Below are 17,893 nucleotides of genomic sequence, written 5' to 3'. Positions count from 1 at the left end.
ATACCTTTGAAGGTACTTTAACTGCCCTAACTCCTTTACATCTACATAAAACCTTGCTTTCCATTCTGTCATGCTTGTCTATATGGGTGGCCTGTAGACCCATCTCCCAGGAATTCTGCATAGCAAGAACTGACATTGCCCATCAACAAACCCAAAGTGTCTTTAGAAACTGGCACAAGCCCACATCCCAGATGTCATGGCAGTGCCAAACACCTCTGCATGCAGGTATTCATGCTAATAACAACAGTGAACATCACCACAAACCTGAAAATGGATTTTTTTTGGAGGAAAATTTTGCAGAAAAAGAGAAGCAATAGGAAATTGGATCCGCCTGAAATGTAGCTATTCATCAGGAAGAGATTAACACAGTGCAATGATGAGCTTGATATTGGGGAATTAATTTATATTAGTTTAAGAGTTTTTCCCTGCTTTTTCTTTGTTGATTATATTAGTAAGTATGCATATATTTTGCATTCAAAAAAATCAATATACTTGATTACCGTTATTGGTCTTAATCCTTCCATCAGAATTGTGGTTACACCAGTCACAGATTTGTAAAAGTGGACTCATTAGGACAAACAGATGGAAAGGAAGCCAGAGACTATGAAGCAAGATAGCTGGAATGCTTTGAGACATCACCTCAGTTTTCTTCCACTCCTTCTTGGGGTTTCATTACACAAGCAGTCTTGAAGAATGTCTTCTCTGTGAGATCTAATGAGGGGACATGTGGCTGACTCCTAGTCGTGTTAGAGCCTACATAAGCCCCCTCCACTGAATGGGAGGCTGCCTCTATACCCTTTTGACCAGGAAGATCCTTAAATCCACATAGAGAGATGATGATAATAACAAGAAAGCTAAAATAATTTTGTTCTAAAAACTTGTGCACTTCTATTAAATAATTATGGCATCAGTAAGGACCTAATTTTGGGTGTTGCTCCTGCCTGGGGGTATGACAGGCCTTGGCTGTCACCCTCCCTTGGGGATCACCATGGTCCTTGCTCCCACCCCCAGGCACCTGCAGGTCTGGCTGCATCATGGCAGTCAGACCCATGTTCTGTTCTTGTGCTGTGGCTCTGCGTGTGCTCAGAATGTGAATGTTTATATTCACTCATTGCTCCTACTAATAGGTTTAATCTTGTAGGTTTTCCATTTAATGATCAGTCCTACTTTGAATGAAATCTGATTGATAAAATATTCAATTTTTGCTTATTAGATTTAGATGAATGTCAGACTGTGTATGTTGGATTAAAACTCTTGGCTATTAACATTTACCTCTCCAGTGAACATTCACTGCTAATCAAGATAGATTTCAGTCATGGCTGATGCCACTGCAGAGTGCAGGAACAGACCAGACAACCTGCTGAGACACCTTGCAGCAGTTTTCCCCTAGTGGAAAGCCTGGCGTGCAGCTTATGCTCATTTAATTGTGCAGTATTTCAAAAGCACTGACGTGCTCTCACAATTTCTGCACTGACTGCATGAGGAAAATTTGAAACTCTGTAAAATATATGTTTAGAAACTTATTTAAATCTGCCCGTCCTCTTCAACATCAGCAAGCACAAAGGCAATGGGCAGGAGAACAGCATGGCCTGGTCACAGATTAGGGAGGTGTCAGGCCATGTGTACCCTTCCTTTGAGAGATTCTCCACCAGGGATAAAGTGCAAGCACCACATTCAGTGGGTGCCTGAAATCACCAAGGCTCAGGGCACGTCAGGGCAGTGGTGGAAAAGGGTGGGGGGAGGATGAACATCCAGGGATCACTGACACTGACCTGGCACAGTGGGAGTTTGCATTCAGACCAGGCATTTAGAGGAATTCCTGGCTTCAATCACACCCCTGCCCCTGAAGCAGGTGCTGCAGGTAACAGAGGAATCCATTCTGATGCTTTGACTAAAGGTGATGTTAACATCCATTTACTTGCCAGCAGGAAATTTCAGAGATGTGAACCGGCTTGTCCTGAAGAAGAGACTTTCCCCCCAAACATGTTGAAGAACAGCTGTAACACATAACAAACAACAAAAAACTGTTCTTTTTTAATGCACTACTATTTAAGCAGTAGAAACTGTGAGGATGTGTAATTTAAAAAGCTTCACAGTGGTTTTACTAGCCACTGACCAGACAGTGATAAATCATGCACCTAAATTCAGCCTCTTGCACTTGTTAAATGTGGAGATCTTTGGCTTTGACCCCTACTCCATCAACTTTCCTCAACTAAGTCCTCAAAATTTAGTCCATGGCTTTCAGTACCTCTTCTACCAGAGAGTATAGCTATTATGTCATTTCACTGCCACCATATCAGGGAGCCTAAGAAAACTTATGAAAACAATGTATTTTATCTCAGACAAGCTCTAGTCTGAGGTGAGAAAACATGGAGGCTCTCAGCTGCTGTTTTCACAGAAAGTTTGCTCTGCTTTTAACATCATCCATTCAAAGGATAATGTGCCAAAATCCAGGCAGAACACACTTTATCTATTTAATTAGTTAGAACCACATGGGATGAGAGTAGTAATGGGACCATAAAAACCAGAAACTGAATCCTAATGTGATTAGATATGAGGATTCCAGACCAAAAAAAGAAAAAAATATGAAAAACAAGGCATCATCTTTATGCCATCAAAGAGGCTTTATCAGAGTTATGTACACCATTCTGCTCACACTTGTTGAAGACAGATTCTTTTGGACTGTGACCTGTGTATGAAATTGTTATTAGGATCAGCAAATGTGTATCCCAGTATCTGAGGATCCTAAAGTACTTGACAAGCACCACAATATTGCAAAGAAAAAAGCAAAGAGGGGAATAGAGTACCTGTCTAAATGTATAATGATGTACTGGTTGTGGAACTGGCTGGGGTTCCCATCACACATGGTGTAAACCTTTTGGAAGCAGAAGCTACTGAGATGAAAATAAATGAACCTTTGAACCAGACTTATTGTAGAAGACAGGAGGGAAAAATCACTAACCTGGCATTGGGAGAGGTTTGGCCTGCTCTAAACAGTGCTAGATCTATCCACTAGCAGGATTATATAATGTGTCCGTGAACATACAGAAACAGACTTAATGGCACAGATGTTTGCTCTGTGTCTGTATCTTAACAGGAGCCCTTTTAGGGCTTTGTGCTCTCCAACACTCCCATGGACCTTCATGTGACTCTAGGATGTGCACCACATACCCTCAAATGTGCACCACATACCTCAAATATCCTCAGATATATACCTAAAACAGCCTTCTGTTTCAAACACTTACATTAAATATATATATATACATATATATATGAATATATTAGTTCTTAGAGCCACAAGAGAAAAATAGAACCAGAAGAATCCCAGGAATAAGTGTTACATAATGGGAACATTAGGAGGCTGTGGCACCTGGCATGAAATTCATAAATATAACCATAGCTACCCTTGACAAGAGTCCATAAAATTTTCCACTTCTGCTTTTGGAATAGCCTTCCCTAGTCTTCATTGTTTCATGTGGGATTTGGAATGTCTCTGCAACCATTATTTCTGATAATTTGATAATTTTGTCTCTCTCAGGATAAAGAGGTCTTGGATTTTGATTTAATCAGACAGACAATTTTATTCAGCGTAGGAATATATGTTTCTATTTTTATTCTATTTCCTATCCCTTTAATTTTCTTCCCTCCCATTTTGCCTAAAAATGCAGGTCTGTACCCACTGTAGTCAATATTTGTGACTTCCATCACAGATGCTTCTCTGAACCCCATAAACTCTCACTTGTGGTATTATGGAAAAGGAACAGGGAACCCTCCCCAGACTCTCATGACCCTGCCTTTTCCAATATAAAAAGGAAATGGAGAATGACAGAGGCTGAACAAGAGTCATTGGCTCAGAGGATGTCTTGGAGCCGGGAACCTTCTGCCTTGAGCCTGCTGAGTGTGGGAGGTCAGGTGTGACTATGGATGGGATCCATAGAAATACACCTGACCAAACATATTTCCATGGTTCGACCATGCCCAAAGCCGGTTCTCCTGGTGCCACCCTCATGGTAAAGTAGAAGTCTGAGCAATGGAAGGTCCTGCTGGGTGAGTAGGGGACCACCCTAAAGCATCCTGGTGGATTTGATGACGGTGTCGCTTCTGGATGAGCCAGTCTCTGCCCCGTGGGTGGGTCTTTTAGGGTCTCACACACAGCTCTAAGTTTGGAGGCTGCTCTGGAGGAACACTGACACATGTCACTGTCACACAGCACTTGCCACCAAGTGCCAATCCTTACTCCGGGGGCTCCCGCAAGGAAAACACTAGCTGCTCTGGTTCCAGAGTCCCAACCTCTGCAGCCACAGGTGCCCTCCAGCAGCCCCAGGGCGGCTGCAGAGGGTGCAGAAGTGGATTCCAGCAACAACCAAGCAGAGAGCCCCCGACTGCTGCTCCTTGGCAGCTGCGCTGCTCAGCCAGGGGCCAATTCCCTGCGCAGACCGTGCGGGAAGCAGGAGAGACCCAACCCGCGCCTGTCCCTGGCTGTGGGTCAGCGCCCGGCAGCAGCGCCAGCACCAGCAGCACCAGAACCAGCACCAGCAGCAGCACCAGAACCAGCACCAGCAGCACCAGCACCGGCAGCAGCAGCAGCACCGGCAGCAGCAGCAGGAGCAGCAGCAGGAGCAGGAGGAGCAGCAGGAGCAGCAGCAGGAGCAGGAGCAGGAGCAGCAGCAGCAGGAGCAGGAGCAGCAGCAGGAGCAGCAGCAGGAGCAGCAGCATCCCCGCTCCCGGCCGGTCCGCAGCGGGGGCGGTGCCAGCGGCGGGGCGGGCCCGGCACGGCCCGGCCGGAGCGGGAGCGGAGCCGGGAGCGGAGCCGGGAGCGGAGCGGAGCTGGAGCGCCCGGAGCGGGCAGCGCCATGGCCGAGAGATGCGACGTGATCGTGGTCGGGGGCGGCATCTCAGGTGGGTGCGGGGGTCAGGGACGGGGCAGCGCGGCCGGGGATGCGCGATCCCCGCCGGCTCAGCGAAGCCGGATGAGCACAATTCCTGGAACGTCGTTCGGGCGGAGTACCGTATGGTGCAGGCAGCATTTTATTATTATGAACGATGAATAATTTCAACTGTAGTGTTATTTTAGTTGTTTTTATCTTATTTTTATTTTATAAATTATCATTGGTTTTATTATTATTATCATCTGTATTATTCTTCATTTTATTGTTATTTGTGTTATTCGTTATTTTTATTATAATTTATTTCCATTATTATTTATTTTTATCATTCTTTCTTTCCATTACAGTTTCCCATTATTATTTTCATTATTATTTATTTTTATTATTATTTGTTTTTACTGGAATTTATTTTCTTAATAATTTATTTGTATTATAATTAATGTCCGTTGTCATTCATTTTTACTGCTATTTTTCATTTTACTTTTTTTTTTTCAATTCAATCTTATTTTATATATTTACATTTTATTTTTCTGGTTCTTCCACTGCCCAGTCCTGGCATCCCCTGAACTTGTGCAATTCTTCCAGTACCCCTGGATCTTTTGGACAAGTGAGGCTAGAAGCACTCGACATTCTCTCCACCCAGACCAGGGGTGTTAGGCAGAGGCCCTCAGTCACATGTGATTAAATTGAATCCTTGGCTGCCTTTTGTTCAGCACAGGTAGAGACACAAAGGAAAAATGCCTGAAATCAGCTGGATGAATAGGAAGTTTCTAGCTCCCCTTTCAGCAAAGGTATGGATGGGTTTGAGAGCATGAGCAGCCTGGCAGAATGGACAGACAGCACTGGCAGCCTGGAGCCTTCTTGCAGCTGAGTGACAATCAGGTGCTTTTACCCAGTCTGGGCTAAAAGACCTCTGTGCCTGCCCAGTGAATCTCTCCCCTGTGCGTTTTATTCCAAGATACATGTGCCAAATAAATAGCGCATCAACAGTTGATTTTTTTTCCCTGTGCCTTTGGCAGATCAGTTGCTTTTTGGCCCCTTAGCTTTTGGAGGTATGGAGTGGTAGCTCCTGTCCCATGTGGTGCTCTCCTCTGAGCATGAGTGATCACACATCCACAGATCCAAGCAGTATCTCCTGCCAAACCACCAACAATTACTTGAGAGCTGTTACAAAATGTGATTTTGTCCATCCATTTTTCACATGGCTTCTAATTTCCACTATTTACTTATATATAGTTCTAGGTGTCTGTTTAGCCATCATGTTAAGGTGTGTAGCATGCAATGGGAATGATATGCAAAATGCAGAGGCAAAATCACAGGCATTATTTCCTAAGGATGATTCTCTGATGACAAATTGCTGAATAGTGTTTGAGTGTTTCAAGTGTGTTTATACAAACAGCAAAAATTAACCATTGCTTTTCTGTAAAGCACAGTGGATTCTGAACACAGTGTTATGGCTAATTTTTAACTTATACCGTGTGTCACAGTGAAACTCAATTAAAGTAATTAGCCCGTGGTAAATGTCTGTTCATGCCTTGTAAACAAAAACATTTTCAGTGGCATGGTTTTGTGCAGCAGCAGTGCTTCGTTGCCTCTGTTGAACGAGTTGGAGTGAGAGTCAGTGTAACAGCTTTTAAACTACCCTTGTTATTCATGGTTGCCATGGGAATGTTTTCATGGCAGCCCACTGAGGTTTTTCTGGAAGAGCATCAGAGCAGAGCAGCAGTGCTAAGCTGTGGTAAATCGTGTGCTTCACTCTTTGCCACCTGTAGACAGCATCAAGTGGCAGGGAGAACAGTTTTCTATTCACTTCTCTTTACACTGAATACCCACTAAAATGCTCCTGTGTCATGCTGCAGCAACTTTTCTCCTATCTTCCCACAAAGGCTGGAAAAATATACAGGCACAAAAATTGCTGTTGATTAAGTACCCCTCTTCAGTCCTCTTCTTTAGCTGTTATGCACAGCTCCTGCTTCACCTCTGACTCACAGTTGTCTGTAAATAATTGAAATGGCAGCCAGGGGATGAAACCATGGTTTTAGCTCTCCTTACACTGATTTTAAACCCCTGCTAACATGCACATTTGCTGCAGAGATCCCTTCTCCTGTCCACCAGAGAGTGAAGTGATGATTTTTAAAATGAGACACTTCTTGGAGACTGGGTTTGTTGCTGCTCTACAACTGGTGTGCATTCCTTCAGGAAATCTCTGGTTTTGAGCTGTCTGAGGCTTTTCTGACTGAGGCTCTGTATTTGCTGCCTGTAAAAACAGCAGAAGGTTCATGTCACATCGAGGTGTTCTCCAGCCTCAGCAAAGCAGTTGTTGCAGAGCAAACAAAGACTGGCTGTGCCAGCAGGAGGATTCAAACAAACGGAGCTGCCACTTGGCTATCTCCTTTCTGTTTATTTCTTTAAATACAGCTAACTGTCCGTCTGCAGGCTCAGACCCTCTTTGGCAGCAGCTCTGCCCATCTTTTTATCCAGATGTAATTAGTAGGGTTTAAAATTTAAAGAATGAAAACCTGATAATGAAATAACAGTGCAGTGGGCTTCACAACAGCCTCTGTTCTTTTTCTTTTACCTGGAAGTCTCTGTTCTTTTATCTGAAGATGCCACTTCCTTTGCTGAATCATTTTTAGTGTTCCTTTTTGTAGGTTTGATAAAAGGGAAGAATAAAACTAAGGAGATGGCCAATTTAAATTTTATATAATGAAAATCTACTCAAAATTAGTCTTCATTTCTTTCAAGTCAAAATAACGATCTGTGGCTTTCCTGGAAATGTCAGGTAATCTCAATAGTATTGATAACGAGGAACAGGAGGATTTACTAAGGGTAGATTCTGTTTTATGGGTAAAACTTCAGCAAAAGTATTTGAAATTTTTTTGCAAATGGTGCAGATTAAAAAACAAATATTTTAAAGGAAAATTTTCTAGAGTCAAAAAGCATATATGAAAATGCTTAGCCACACATTGCATGCAGTATGCCTGGTACTAAAGAATACTTAGACCAGAAGCATAACAGACCCTCTTAAAGCTGGAATGTGCATTGTGACAGGTTCTTCTCTTTGCTTGGAATCCTTCCTTTTACTTTGAAGGACTCCTCTAGGATGAGGGTGAAAAAACAGCTATGAGAAAGCTGTACAGTTACATCATCAAACTATCTTCTTAATTGAGACACCAATGACTTCAAATAAAATCATGAAATCTGTTCAGAGATTTTCTTCAAAGGCTTTCTCTTTTTGCTTTCAAAAATATCTTCCTGTCACTGCTTTTGCCTTGGGAACTGCTTTCCTTGTTTTGCTTTCAAGCAAATTACCAGATTTTATCCTAATCTTATGTCAGTACTGCTTAAGAAAATACTTCTCTTAAATCTCTAGTGCACAGATTTTACAATCAAAGTGAGGTTAAATGATTATTTTTTCCTTAAAGGTGAAGTATTTTCTTAATTATAATGCTATTTGAAGTATGCTTAGTGTTTTGCTGTTCACAAACCAGCTGTCATGTTCCTGTAAGTTTAGAACCAAAATATTCTGTAAGATAAAATAATTATATTGTTATGTTGGGTTTTAAAAATATTTCCATACCTATTCTTGCGTTATTGAGATGCCACTGTGCTCTCTACTCTTCTTAAGCCTCACTTTCAACTTGTGTGACAATTTAATGTACAGCATAATTACAGTAGCTCTCACTGCATCTGTGAACCACTGTCAAGTTAATTTCAAAATAAAAATGAAACCAAACCATCCCAAAAGAGAGCAGGTGTTTTGAGGGCTATTATCTGATGGTATTCTATCTATCTAAAAATAGACTGATGCAGAGGGAAAAAATTGTTTTTTAAAACAAGTCTCGGGCACCTTGTAAGAAAACTTCAGATGCAAACATAATATTCAGTAGATGCTTGTTTCTTTTTGCCCTCTGGTAGTAAATTACAATGTCTCAGTACTCCTCCTCTGAAAAGATGGTTTACCAAACAAGACAGTGTTTTTGGAGGACATTACTGTTCTGGGAGTCCTATGCTAGATGTCCATCTGAAGAAGAAAAAACCCCACCAAACCAAAGTGAGGGCATGGATGAAACAGCTGTTGATGATGAACCAGAATGGATCAGTCAGTGGGGTGACTCTGACCTTCTCCAGGGAATGTCACCCTCTCTGGGATGCACTCTGGCTGAGGGAATCCAGGATATTTTCCTGTCAGTTGACGTGATGAAGCTCTTGGTTCCCATTTTCAGTCACCTGTCTCTGTATCTGACAGCACAAAGTTATTCCTTTTGTACTCAACCACTCACATGGCTAAAGCAGTATGAGCCAGTTAGATAGAATCTGTATTTGACTTCTGGACATTTTGCATTTAAAAAATTGGCAATGCACAGTAAACAGAACAGAAAGCAGCTGCATAATGTTGTGACAATGGTTTAGTAGCCTAGGCAGCAGGGACAGCTCTTGTAATTCACTGTCTGAGACCTCCTAATTGGTCTGAGAGTTGATTTGATAAGAAGCTTTCCAGTCTACCTGCAGGAGCCATCTCATTCTCATGTCACAAGGCTCAGGGTGATGCATCATTAAGGAAAGGTTTTCCATTAGCTTATTTAACCATTATGAAAGGGTTGTTGTTAGGGAAAGTTCATTCAGTCTGTTCAACAAAATGTGAAAACTACTATGGTAGGGGAAAAAAAGTAAGTTAGGAAGGCAAAACTTTGGGAAAGGAATTGCTGTTATGTCTATTATGGGAAATATGTTAAGCTATTATGGGAAATAACTGGTAGGGAACCAAAGTTAATGTGCAGTAGTGGGTGCCAGATCTACAAACTGGGAAGTCCACAGGATTTTTTTTTTTTTTGGACAAACAACATTGGAAAAAGGAGAGGCTGAAACTCTTTGTAAGCAAGTGGTGTGCACTGTTTGCTTGGACAACCACCTGCAGGGGTGCTTTTATTTGGTGAGATTTGTCAGAGTTTGGTCGAGCACTTGACTAGAACCTAGGAGCTAATCACACTGGAGGTGGGGATTGGTGTTTGTTTGCATTAGGGAGTTGGTGCAGATCAAGTGTGTGATGTTCTGCACTATTTGTTTACACAGACACTGCCAACTTGTTGTCTTGGGAAACTTAGTTTCCCTGATCAAAGACAGTGACATGCAAAGAGCAAGTATTTAAATTTTTTGCTCTTCTTCCTTTCATGAGGACACAGTTAAACATTATTTATTTGGTCATCGTGACCACAGATGTGCATCCACATCCTCTGTGTCCATCCTCTCTGTTTTCTCCTTGCCTAGTTCTTTCTTTCATTTTCTTGTAGCATCAAGAGGTTGCCAAAAGATCACATTCTTCATACTTGGGAGTCATGGTTTGCTCATTTTACTCCTTGTCACCATCAAGTTCAGGAGTTATTTTAGAGAAATGCAATTCATTGTGCTTCCCCTTCTGTAATGAGTGATCAGTGACAGTCCCCAGCAAGTAACACAATGTCAGACACCACAGTGACACAGGTGTGGGTTAAACACTGGTGCCTGTGGTCCCAGTGGCTGTGATGAGCAGCCCACTGCTCTGGCTCCAGCCTGGAGCGTTCAGGGTGTCTAAAATGATCTCAGGAGTGTGTTAACAAGGAAACTGTTGACTACTGGAGGTAGTCTTATCAACTGGTGTGTGTATGTAGTCTTATCCAAAGCTGGAGGGATGTGCCAAAAAGCTGTGTATTCATGTTTGCATTGCCTAAGAAGGCAGCTTGAGCAGTGTGGGCTTACACAGCCCTGATAGTCTCAGAGGTAAACTTCCAGTGCTGCTTGCATTATTATAAACTAGCAGAGAGTTTGCTCTATATTTACATATCTTACACAGCAGCTAATGACAATGAATTAGGCCTTATGCTTAATTTAATAATTTCAGAAGGCTTTTCTTCTTCAGAAGTTATTATTCTGTATGTAAACAATCTGGGGGATTTTGGCACATTTCCCACTGCCACGGTTTCCTTCTCTGTAGAAAACTGACAACCGTATTTAAATAGTTATGTTATTTCATGATAAAAAGCCATGTTGTCTCACTGCTCCTTCCCAAAACAGGAGTTGTTTGCCTTTGTGTTCTGTCTCTGTTCTGTAGCAGTTGTTTCACAGAGTGCACAGATAGAGCAGTGAAGTTTATAATGGTTATAAAAGTTTACTGAGCAGGGCCCTAGACTACTGAATAACTTTTGTTTGGATTTCCTTTGCTGAAAATGTGTCTTGACGTACTTACATAGCACTCAGGAATGATTCTAGAATCAGTCGTCATTCCTGAGGAACTGTAGTCATAGAATAGTTTGGGCTGTTAGGGACCTCTAAAGCTCATCTATTCCAGCTGCTGTGCAATGAGCATGGACATCTTCAACTAGACCAGGCTGCTCAGAGCCCTGTCCAAGCTGGCCTTGAATGTTTCCACCACCTCTCCTGTCCAACCTGTTCCAGCATTTCACCATCCTCATTGTAAGAAATTACCTTCTTTGCACCTAATTTGAATCGACCCTCTTTTAGTCTAAAATCATTATCCCTTGTCTTATTGTGACAGGCCCTACTATGAATTTCATCCTCATCTGTCTGATAAGCCTCTTTAGGCATTGGAAGCTGTTATAGAGTCTTCCCAGAGCCCTCTTTTCTCCAGACTGGACAACCCAAGTTCTCTCAGGCTTTCCTCACAGGAAAGGTACTCCATTCCTTGGATCTTCTTTGCGCCTCCTGTGGACCTGGTGCAGTAGGTCCTTGTCTTTTTTTTGTGGTGAGGACTCCAAGGCTTCAGCCAGGTTTCAGTTTCTTGAGGAAATTCCATTCATAGCAATAAAGTTTCAATAATTTAATTTTTATATAACCATTTTTGAACTTAACATGATTTTCCTTCTGAGCTGAAAACCTATTTCATCTTTGTAAACTTATGTCATATATTACTATTATTGCTGCCTTGAATGATGGTCAAAATGTGATCATTCCTCTAATCTGCTAGGTTTTTTTTTCCCCTTATGGACTAATTCATGTCTAAAGGTTTATAATTTTGTAATGCTGCATCATTCCTGGTTAACATTTATTTTGTTGTTTTCAGCAGTCAGTGAGGTGGCACCACAGGCCACTGATATTTAAACCACAAATGACTAGCATTCTTCTAAATAGCCCACTCATGCTCTTGTATTTTGCACAACTTTCTCTGTCCTGTCAGTTTTCTGTTCAGACAGCTTGCTTAAAAGAAAAATCAGTATAAAGTCACTTGGAAAACTGTATTTTCTCTACAAACCCTTATTTGGTTTGGGGCGTGAAGGGAAGAGAAAGAAGAATGGTCATCAAGGTCTCATTTGGGGAGACCCTGATTTCTGGACAGGTTAGTAATAAAAGAGCTTCTGAAGAGTGCCTGTCAAGCCAGAGAGGAATTTCATTTACCTAGTCAAGAAACAGTGAGAATATTATTTATGGGAAGAGCAGGTTTCTGTTCCTATGCCACCCACAGCCCCACAGGAATCAGTTGTGTGAGTTTTTTGGGCTCTTAACAGCATCAGGAGCAGCAGCAGCGGGGGATGGAGAGCAGGGAACTGCCCAAGGAAATGTTGGGCATAGGGATTTTTGTAGGAGGTCTATGTGTGATTGCGTAGAGGAAAGGAGGGCAGGGGAAAGGAGAGCAAGGGGTAAGGATGAGGGAATGCAAAGTGAAAACCATGCCTTGAGGAATGAGTAGTCTAGTCTAGAAAGCCTGAGACCTTGTGGGTTACTTCTAGTAGCTGGCATATCTGGCAAAATAAATCACAGCTGCACTAATTTTTCCCACCTAAGAGCCTGGCTGTGGCTCATTAGAGGCTTGGGTGTCTTGCAAAGGTTAAGTTATGGTTGTGACCTGGCTTCTGTTGACACTTCATTTTTTTTGGTGGTTACAAAGTTCCCTGAAGTTTTGATTTATTTTAAACCTGCTCATCTTACAGATATTACTTTGTACTATTCAAGGTTTTCACACTTTTCAGTTTCCACACAGGGAAGAAAGATGCCCCTGTAGCTTCCTGCCTCCCAGGCAGCTGGTCTTTATCTTGGTGGTATAATTAATATATTAAACATTGAATTGAGTCTGTTCATTTGACTGCACACAGCAACAGCTGATCAAACAGCAGGTTCATACTGTGTACCATGATTACCTGGATTACTAGGATAGCTTGAGTACAAACTGGGCTCGTTTTCGCTTGAGTGATAAATCTGTGTTTGAATGTATTAAATATTGGAGCAAGGCACCCCTTTTGTTCCAATATGGATTAATTTTTTATGAAGTGGCTTGAATCAGGGAGTTACGCTAAATAATGAGCATAAATGAGGAAAGGTTGTAAATGCTTTTATTTTTCACTTTAGATATTTATCTTCTATGCTTCCTTCACCATTTTTGTCCCTACACATTCTATCAGAATGATACAATTCTAGTGGTAGCATTTTTGATAGCAGTGATATTTTTATGAACTGTTTGGCTTAAACCTCTTCCTGCCTGCACTTGGAGATGGATGGATGGAAGTCACAAGTCATCTGATTTAGTGGTTCTCTTTTGGGCTTCTCCTGGTGATATGTACATTCTCAACCTTTGCTGTATCAGCTGGGGAATGGTCTGGGCTTTCAGCAGGGCTCATCTTAATGTTTTGGCTGTTCAAATAAATAAAATGCTCACGAATCCTTGTAGGCTTTACAATTTAGCCTCTCTGTGTGTGTGTGTACACACCTACTTGTTTATGTGGGCTGTGATGATGATAGGAATTTCCAAGGAGTCTCTGGGGCTGTTTGGAAGTGACATTGGGAGGTGCTCAATATAAATCTATAATTATTATGTGCTGTTTGTGTGAAAACTGTTAGCTGAAGATCAATTAAAATGTGTAACAAAAATATAGCCCTGGAGTGAGGACATGATGGGTCTGCAGGGCTTTGCTGTCACCCAGCCTGGCCTAGGTGAACATCTATGAGTCATTAGATACCGAGAAATCTGGGAAATTACACGTTAATCTTTAATGTCAATATATGAGAATGATACTCTCTTTGTTTTTTAAGTTCACTTCTTCCAGTTGATCGTGTTTTTTAGCATTTACTTTTCTCAGAGGACTAAATAAAAATGAATTCTTCACTTGAGAACAAGTGAGACTTGGCAAAACAGATAAGCATTTCTCTTCTGAGGCAACTGTTGCATAATTCTGCAAAACCTTAGCCTTTCCCCCCCCCCCCCACATTGGTGTGTATGGAAGGCAGAACTATTCTTCAGAGCAAATGTGGTTGGCATTTTATTTGCCTGTAGATGTCTTTGTAATAGTAATGCCTAAAAGGATGCTTTTAAGGAAACTGCCTGTATGGACCCTCAGCCAGTTCACTGTGCTCAGCTTTATTTGATCCAGTTCTATGATTTGTTTGTTGTAGCTCTTCCAGTTCTCTCTGTTCTTCTTTCTCCCCTCTGTTGTGTCTATTGTGGTTTGAGGCAGCCCGGATTGTAAACTGCAGAAAGGGATGACCTAAGCTAAAGGAGGCCTTGGGACTGAGGGTGTGTGATAATATCAGAGTATAAATCATAATGACATGATTAATATTATTATTAGTATTAACTTTAACTTTTCAATATATCCTGGAACCATAACAAAGGACAAGAAGAATATGTTTGGGTGTGGTTTTTTTTTTTTTACCTGACTGAAGCCTGGAAGACTTCTGACATGCTTTTAAAGTGTGAGGTGGGCATGGCTGTTCATGACAAGTCCAGTAAATGAATAAAACACAGTAAATTATTGATACCAGAAATACTCAACCTTTGAAAATCTGGAGTGCCCAGTTTTGCCAATATGAAGTTTCAGGGGCAACTTCAGAAGTAAAAGTGAAGTGGAAATGAAGGAAGTCTCGGGCAGAACAGCTGTGCCTTCAGTGCATAAGCCTGGGTACCACTGTACCAAAGGTGTTGGGTTTCCACCCAAATGCCACAAATTGTCTTCATGCCATGCTTGCCAGGGCTTGAGCTTAACACCCCACAGCTTTGGTCATCTCACTCACATCTGCCCAGGCTCTGTATCACTTAACCAGCTGCAGTGCTTGGGACAAGTGTAGGCTGAATGGTTGTAATTCTGGTTTCAAGAACTTAATAAATGCTGCTCCCTGCACTGTGGATGAGTTACCCAGGAGCTCCTGCAGGGAGATCACAGAAAGCTGGGACTAGAGTTTATGCTCCCATAAAGTCCCATTAACTCATGGGAATGCTCATACTGACCTCAGTGACAAAATTACAGAATTAGAGCTCAGACAGAAAAACACATTGCCTTGGCTAGACAATGAAATGCCAACAGAAATAAATTATATTTGCTCATAGTGCTGTAACTTAGGCAGAAATGTTAGGTCCTTTGTACAAATATTTTAAGTAAATGGACATTTTAAGCAGGTAGTCAGGTTGATAATGTCTCTTTTTGCTCCTTGGGGTTTCTGAAACTGTAATTTTGTTGTTTTCCTAAGCTCCATAATGTTCTAGGTGAGTGATACTAATTTTAATGGCATTAACTGCAGTACAGTGATACAGTTTAGGAAAGCAGAGTATCTCCTCCCATGGCCAAAATACATGGGTCAAGAAAGAGCTGCTTTACTAGTTTTCACTGTATTGTTTCAACATGAAGGTAAGGCACTGAGAATCACAATTGACGTTGGCCCAGCTCTAATATTTTTGTTTTAGGTTCTGAACTGTAATTTCTGAATTTTCTCTGGTAAGATTGAATCAGACATCTAAATTACCATTGTCAAGATGGCCCAAATTAGAGAAGTTAGGTTACCTTCACACTGAAGGCACAGTATTCTTCACAAGAGCAAAATTCCTCCTTAATGTGAGGAACATTACAAAACAATCCTGTGCCACCTTAACTCACCCAGGTCCTGCTACAGTGCTGGTTTTGCTTTTTTGTTGCTGCTGCTGTCTTGGTTTTTGTTTTATTTACAATCTTTATCTCTAATGCCTTGCAGGCGTTATTGTCTCAAGCCATTACTTCAATTAAAACATTTTAGCTGGCTAATGATGAGTGACAGAGGTAAAGGTGAGCAGTGCCAGGTCTGATCTCTCAGTGGCAGAGCAGTAATCAGATTGTGTTCATTAGAGAACAAACCAGACCAATGCTATTAAATTGCAGTTTCTAGCACAGCAATGCAATAAAGAAGCTGTGGAGCAGGAAGGAGAAGTCCCACTGGTGCAAAAAGTGGCTGCTTGGCTATGGCTTTTCCCTGGTCCTTCCCTCCATCCCTCCAGGGTCAAAGTGACATGGAAACTGTAACTAATGCTGATGGCACTGAATTACAGGATGTTGTGGGGACATTTCTTAGAAGGAGGTCAGAGAGCCCTGAGTATAAACACGGACGTTTTTATTTGAATTTTTGAATAATTTGGTCTAAGCAACAGCAGACAAGGTTCTTCAGCTAACTGATCTAATTTTTACATGCTAGAAACTCAATTCCCAATGGAGGCAGTGTTTTTTTGTCTTTCCCCCACAGTTTACCTCACCTGCTTGGGGCATATTCCTCTGAGTTTCTTCTTACTGACCTCATTCATTGCAACTGTGTTGACCACTGAGAGTGGTGTTCTCCCCAGGTGTCCTTGTGCAGTGTTAACAGATGGATTTTGTTTCTTTGGGTACAGTGCAGCAGTTTTGGCCAAACTGATTTATTTGCTGTATGTATTTTGCAAATATTCCTAAGGTGGTATCAAAAGTGGTAGCATCAAAGGTGGTAGGTCAGGGATACTGTACAAAGATACCTAATTGTGAGGAAAGCTGTATTTCTCAGGTGATCCCATGGCAGTACCAGCTTCTATTAGTTTTTTGTACGTTTTGACAGATTTCCTGGCTTTTTTTTAACATTTTAGATACTTCAGGTCAGGATTTTAAAGTTTTTTTTGGGGGGGGGGCTGGGGTATTGGTGTTTTTTTGTTTGTTTTTTGGGGGTTTTTTTTGGGGGGGGGCGTTTTGGGGTTTTTTGGTTTTTTTTGAGACTCACAGCTTAAATTAAGAAAAGAAGTTAAATTTATGGCCTCTCTGGTCAAAATGAGACTTATATTCAAGATCAAGAAGAAGAAGAATACAAAGATTATTCAAATAACAGCTTCAATGTGTTAAACATCCATGGTCATCCATCTGTTGAATAATTGAATAATTCTGTTAAAAATACTTGAGTTCATCTACCTTAAATCCTGAAATCTCACTTGTCTGTATATAATCAATTACCTTATGTTTCCTTTATTTGCTGTCAGTCTTGTTAAACGTTTTTTGCATCCCATGATTTCTCCATCAACCCCAGGGCAGAGGACTGTGCTGCTTCTGCAGGCTGAGTGTTATCCCATTTCCAAGGTGCATTTTTGGGCACATCCTCATGCTGAGCCTGGTGCAGTGTTTGTTTACTGCTCTGGATTGCACCAAGGCTGCTCTGCCCAGTGGCTGTGTCAAGCAGCATCTGCTACCTGACATCTCTGCAGACTCAGTGATTTAGATGTGGCTGAACAGGTTGACAACCAGGAAAAAAAAAAAAATCCTTTGCAAACATATCTTTTATTTCAAAATAAATAGAGTGAGGAAAATGCTGGCAAATTCCATGAATTGGAGGAAGTCCTGCATTAAGACCTGCAAGTTAATACAGCACAAGTACAATGGCAACATTTCTTCCTGCTCAATGTACAATTTTAGTCAAAGGGAGGAATTTTTATGGTTATGAGTTGAACAATTCTTTTTTGTGCCAGTCATTTCAGAAGATATTAATTAAATGCCTTTGTCATAGAACTTTCTTTGCTCCCTCCATGAATTAAAATTTAGAATTTGTAGATGATTTTTATAATTACATAAATAAGCGATTTTTTTTTCCTAGTAAGGGGATAATAAATAGGGAGGAACATGATAATGTAGTGAGTAATACAGAGAAAGTACAACAGGAACTCCTTCAGAAATGTACAGCTTTTCAGAGATGAAGCTTCCAGTCATGTCCTTTCTAGTGTTTTTTTTTGTTGAAATGCTAAAATTAAAGAGTGTTTCAGTAAAATTGCT

General features: G+C 41.3%; 1 protein-coding gene across 1 annotated transcript in view; it reads left to right on the top strand.

Moving 5' to 3' along the window:
• The first annotated feature begins 4,853 nt into the window (after positions 1 to 4,853).
• The window catches only part of LOC134057930 (amine oxidase [flavin-containing] B-like), a 45,668-nt gene continuing 32,628 nt past the window's right edge, over positions 4,854 to 17,893 (top strand). The window contains exons 1-2 of the mRNA XM_062514971.1: positions 4,854 to 5,004; positions 5,906 to 5,938. Coding sequence (XP_062370955.1) covers positions 4,854 to 5,004; positions 5,906 to 5,938 — 184 coding nt within the window. The remainder of the gene's footprint in view (positions 5,005 to 5,905; positions 5,939 to 17,893) is intronic.

This window comes from Cinclus cinclus, chromosome 2, assembly GCF_963662255.1.
Source record: "Cinclus cinclus chromosome 2, bCinCin1.1, whole genome shotgun sequence".
Lineage (NCBI taxonomy): Eukaryota > Metazoa > Chordata > Aves > Passeriformes > Cinclidae > Cinclus > Cinclus cinclus.
The sequence above is the reverse complement of the archived record's forward strand: the minus strand, read 5'-3'. Positions and strand labels throughout refer to the sequence as shown.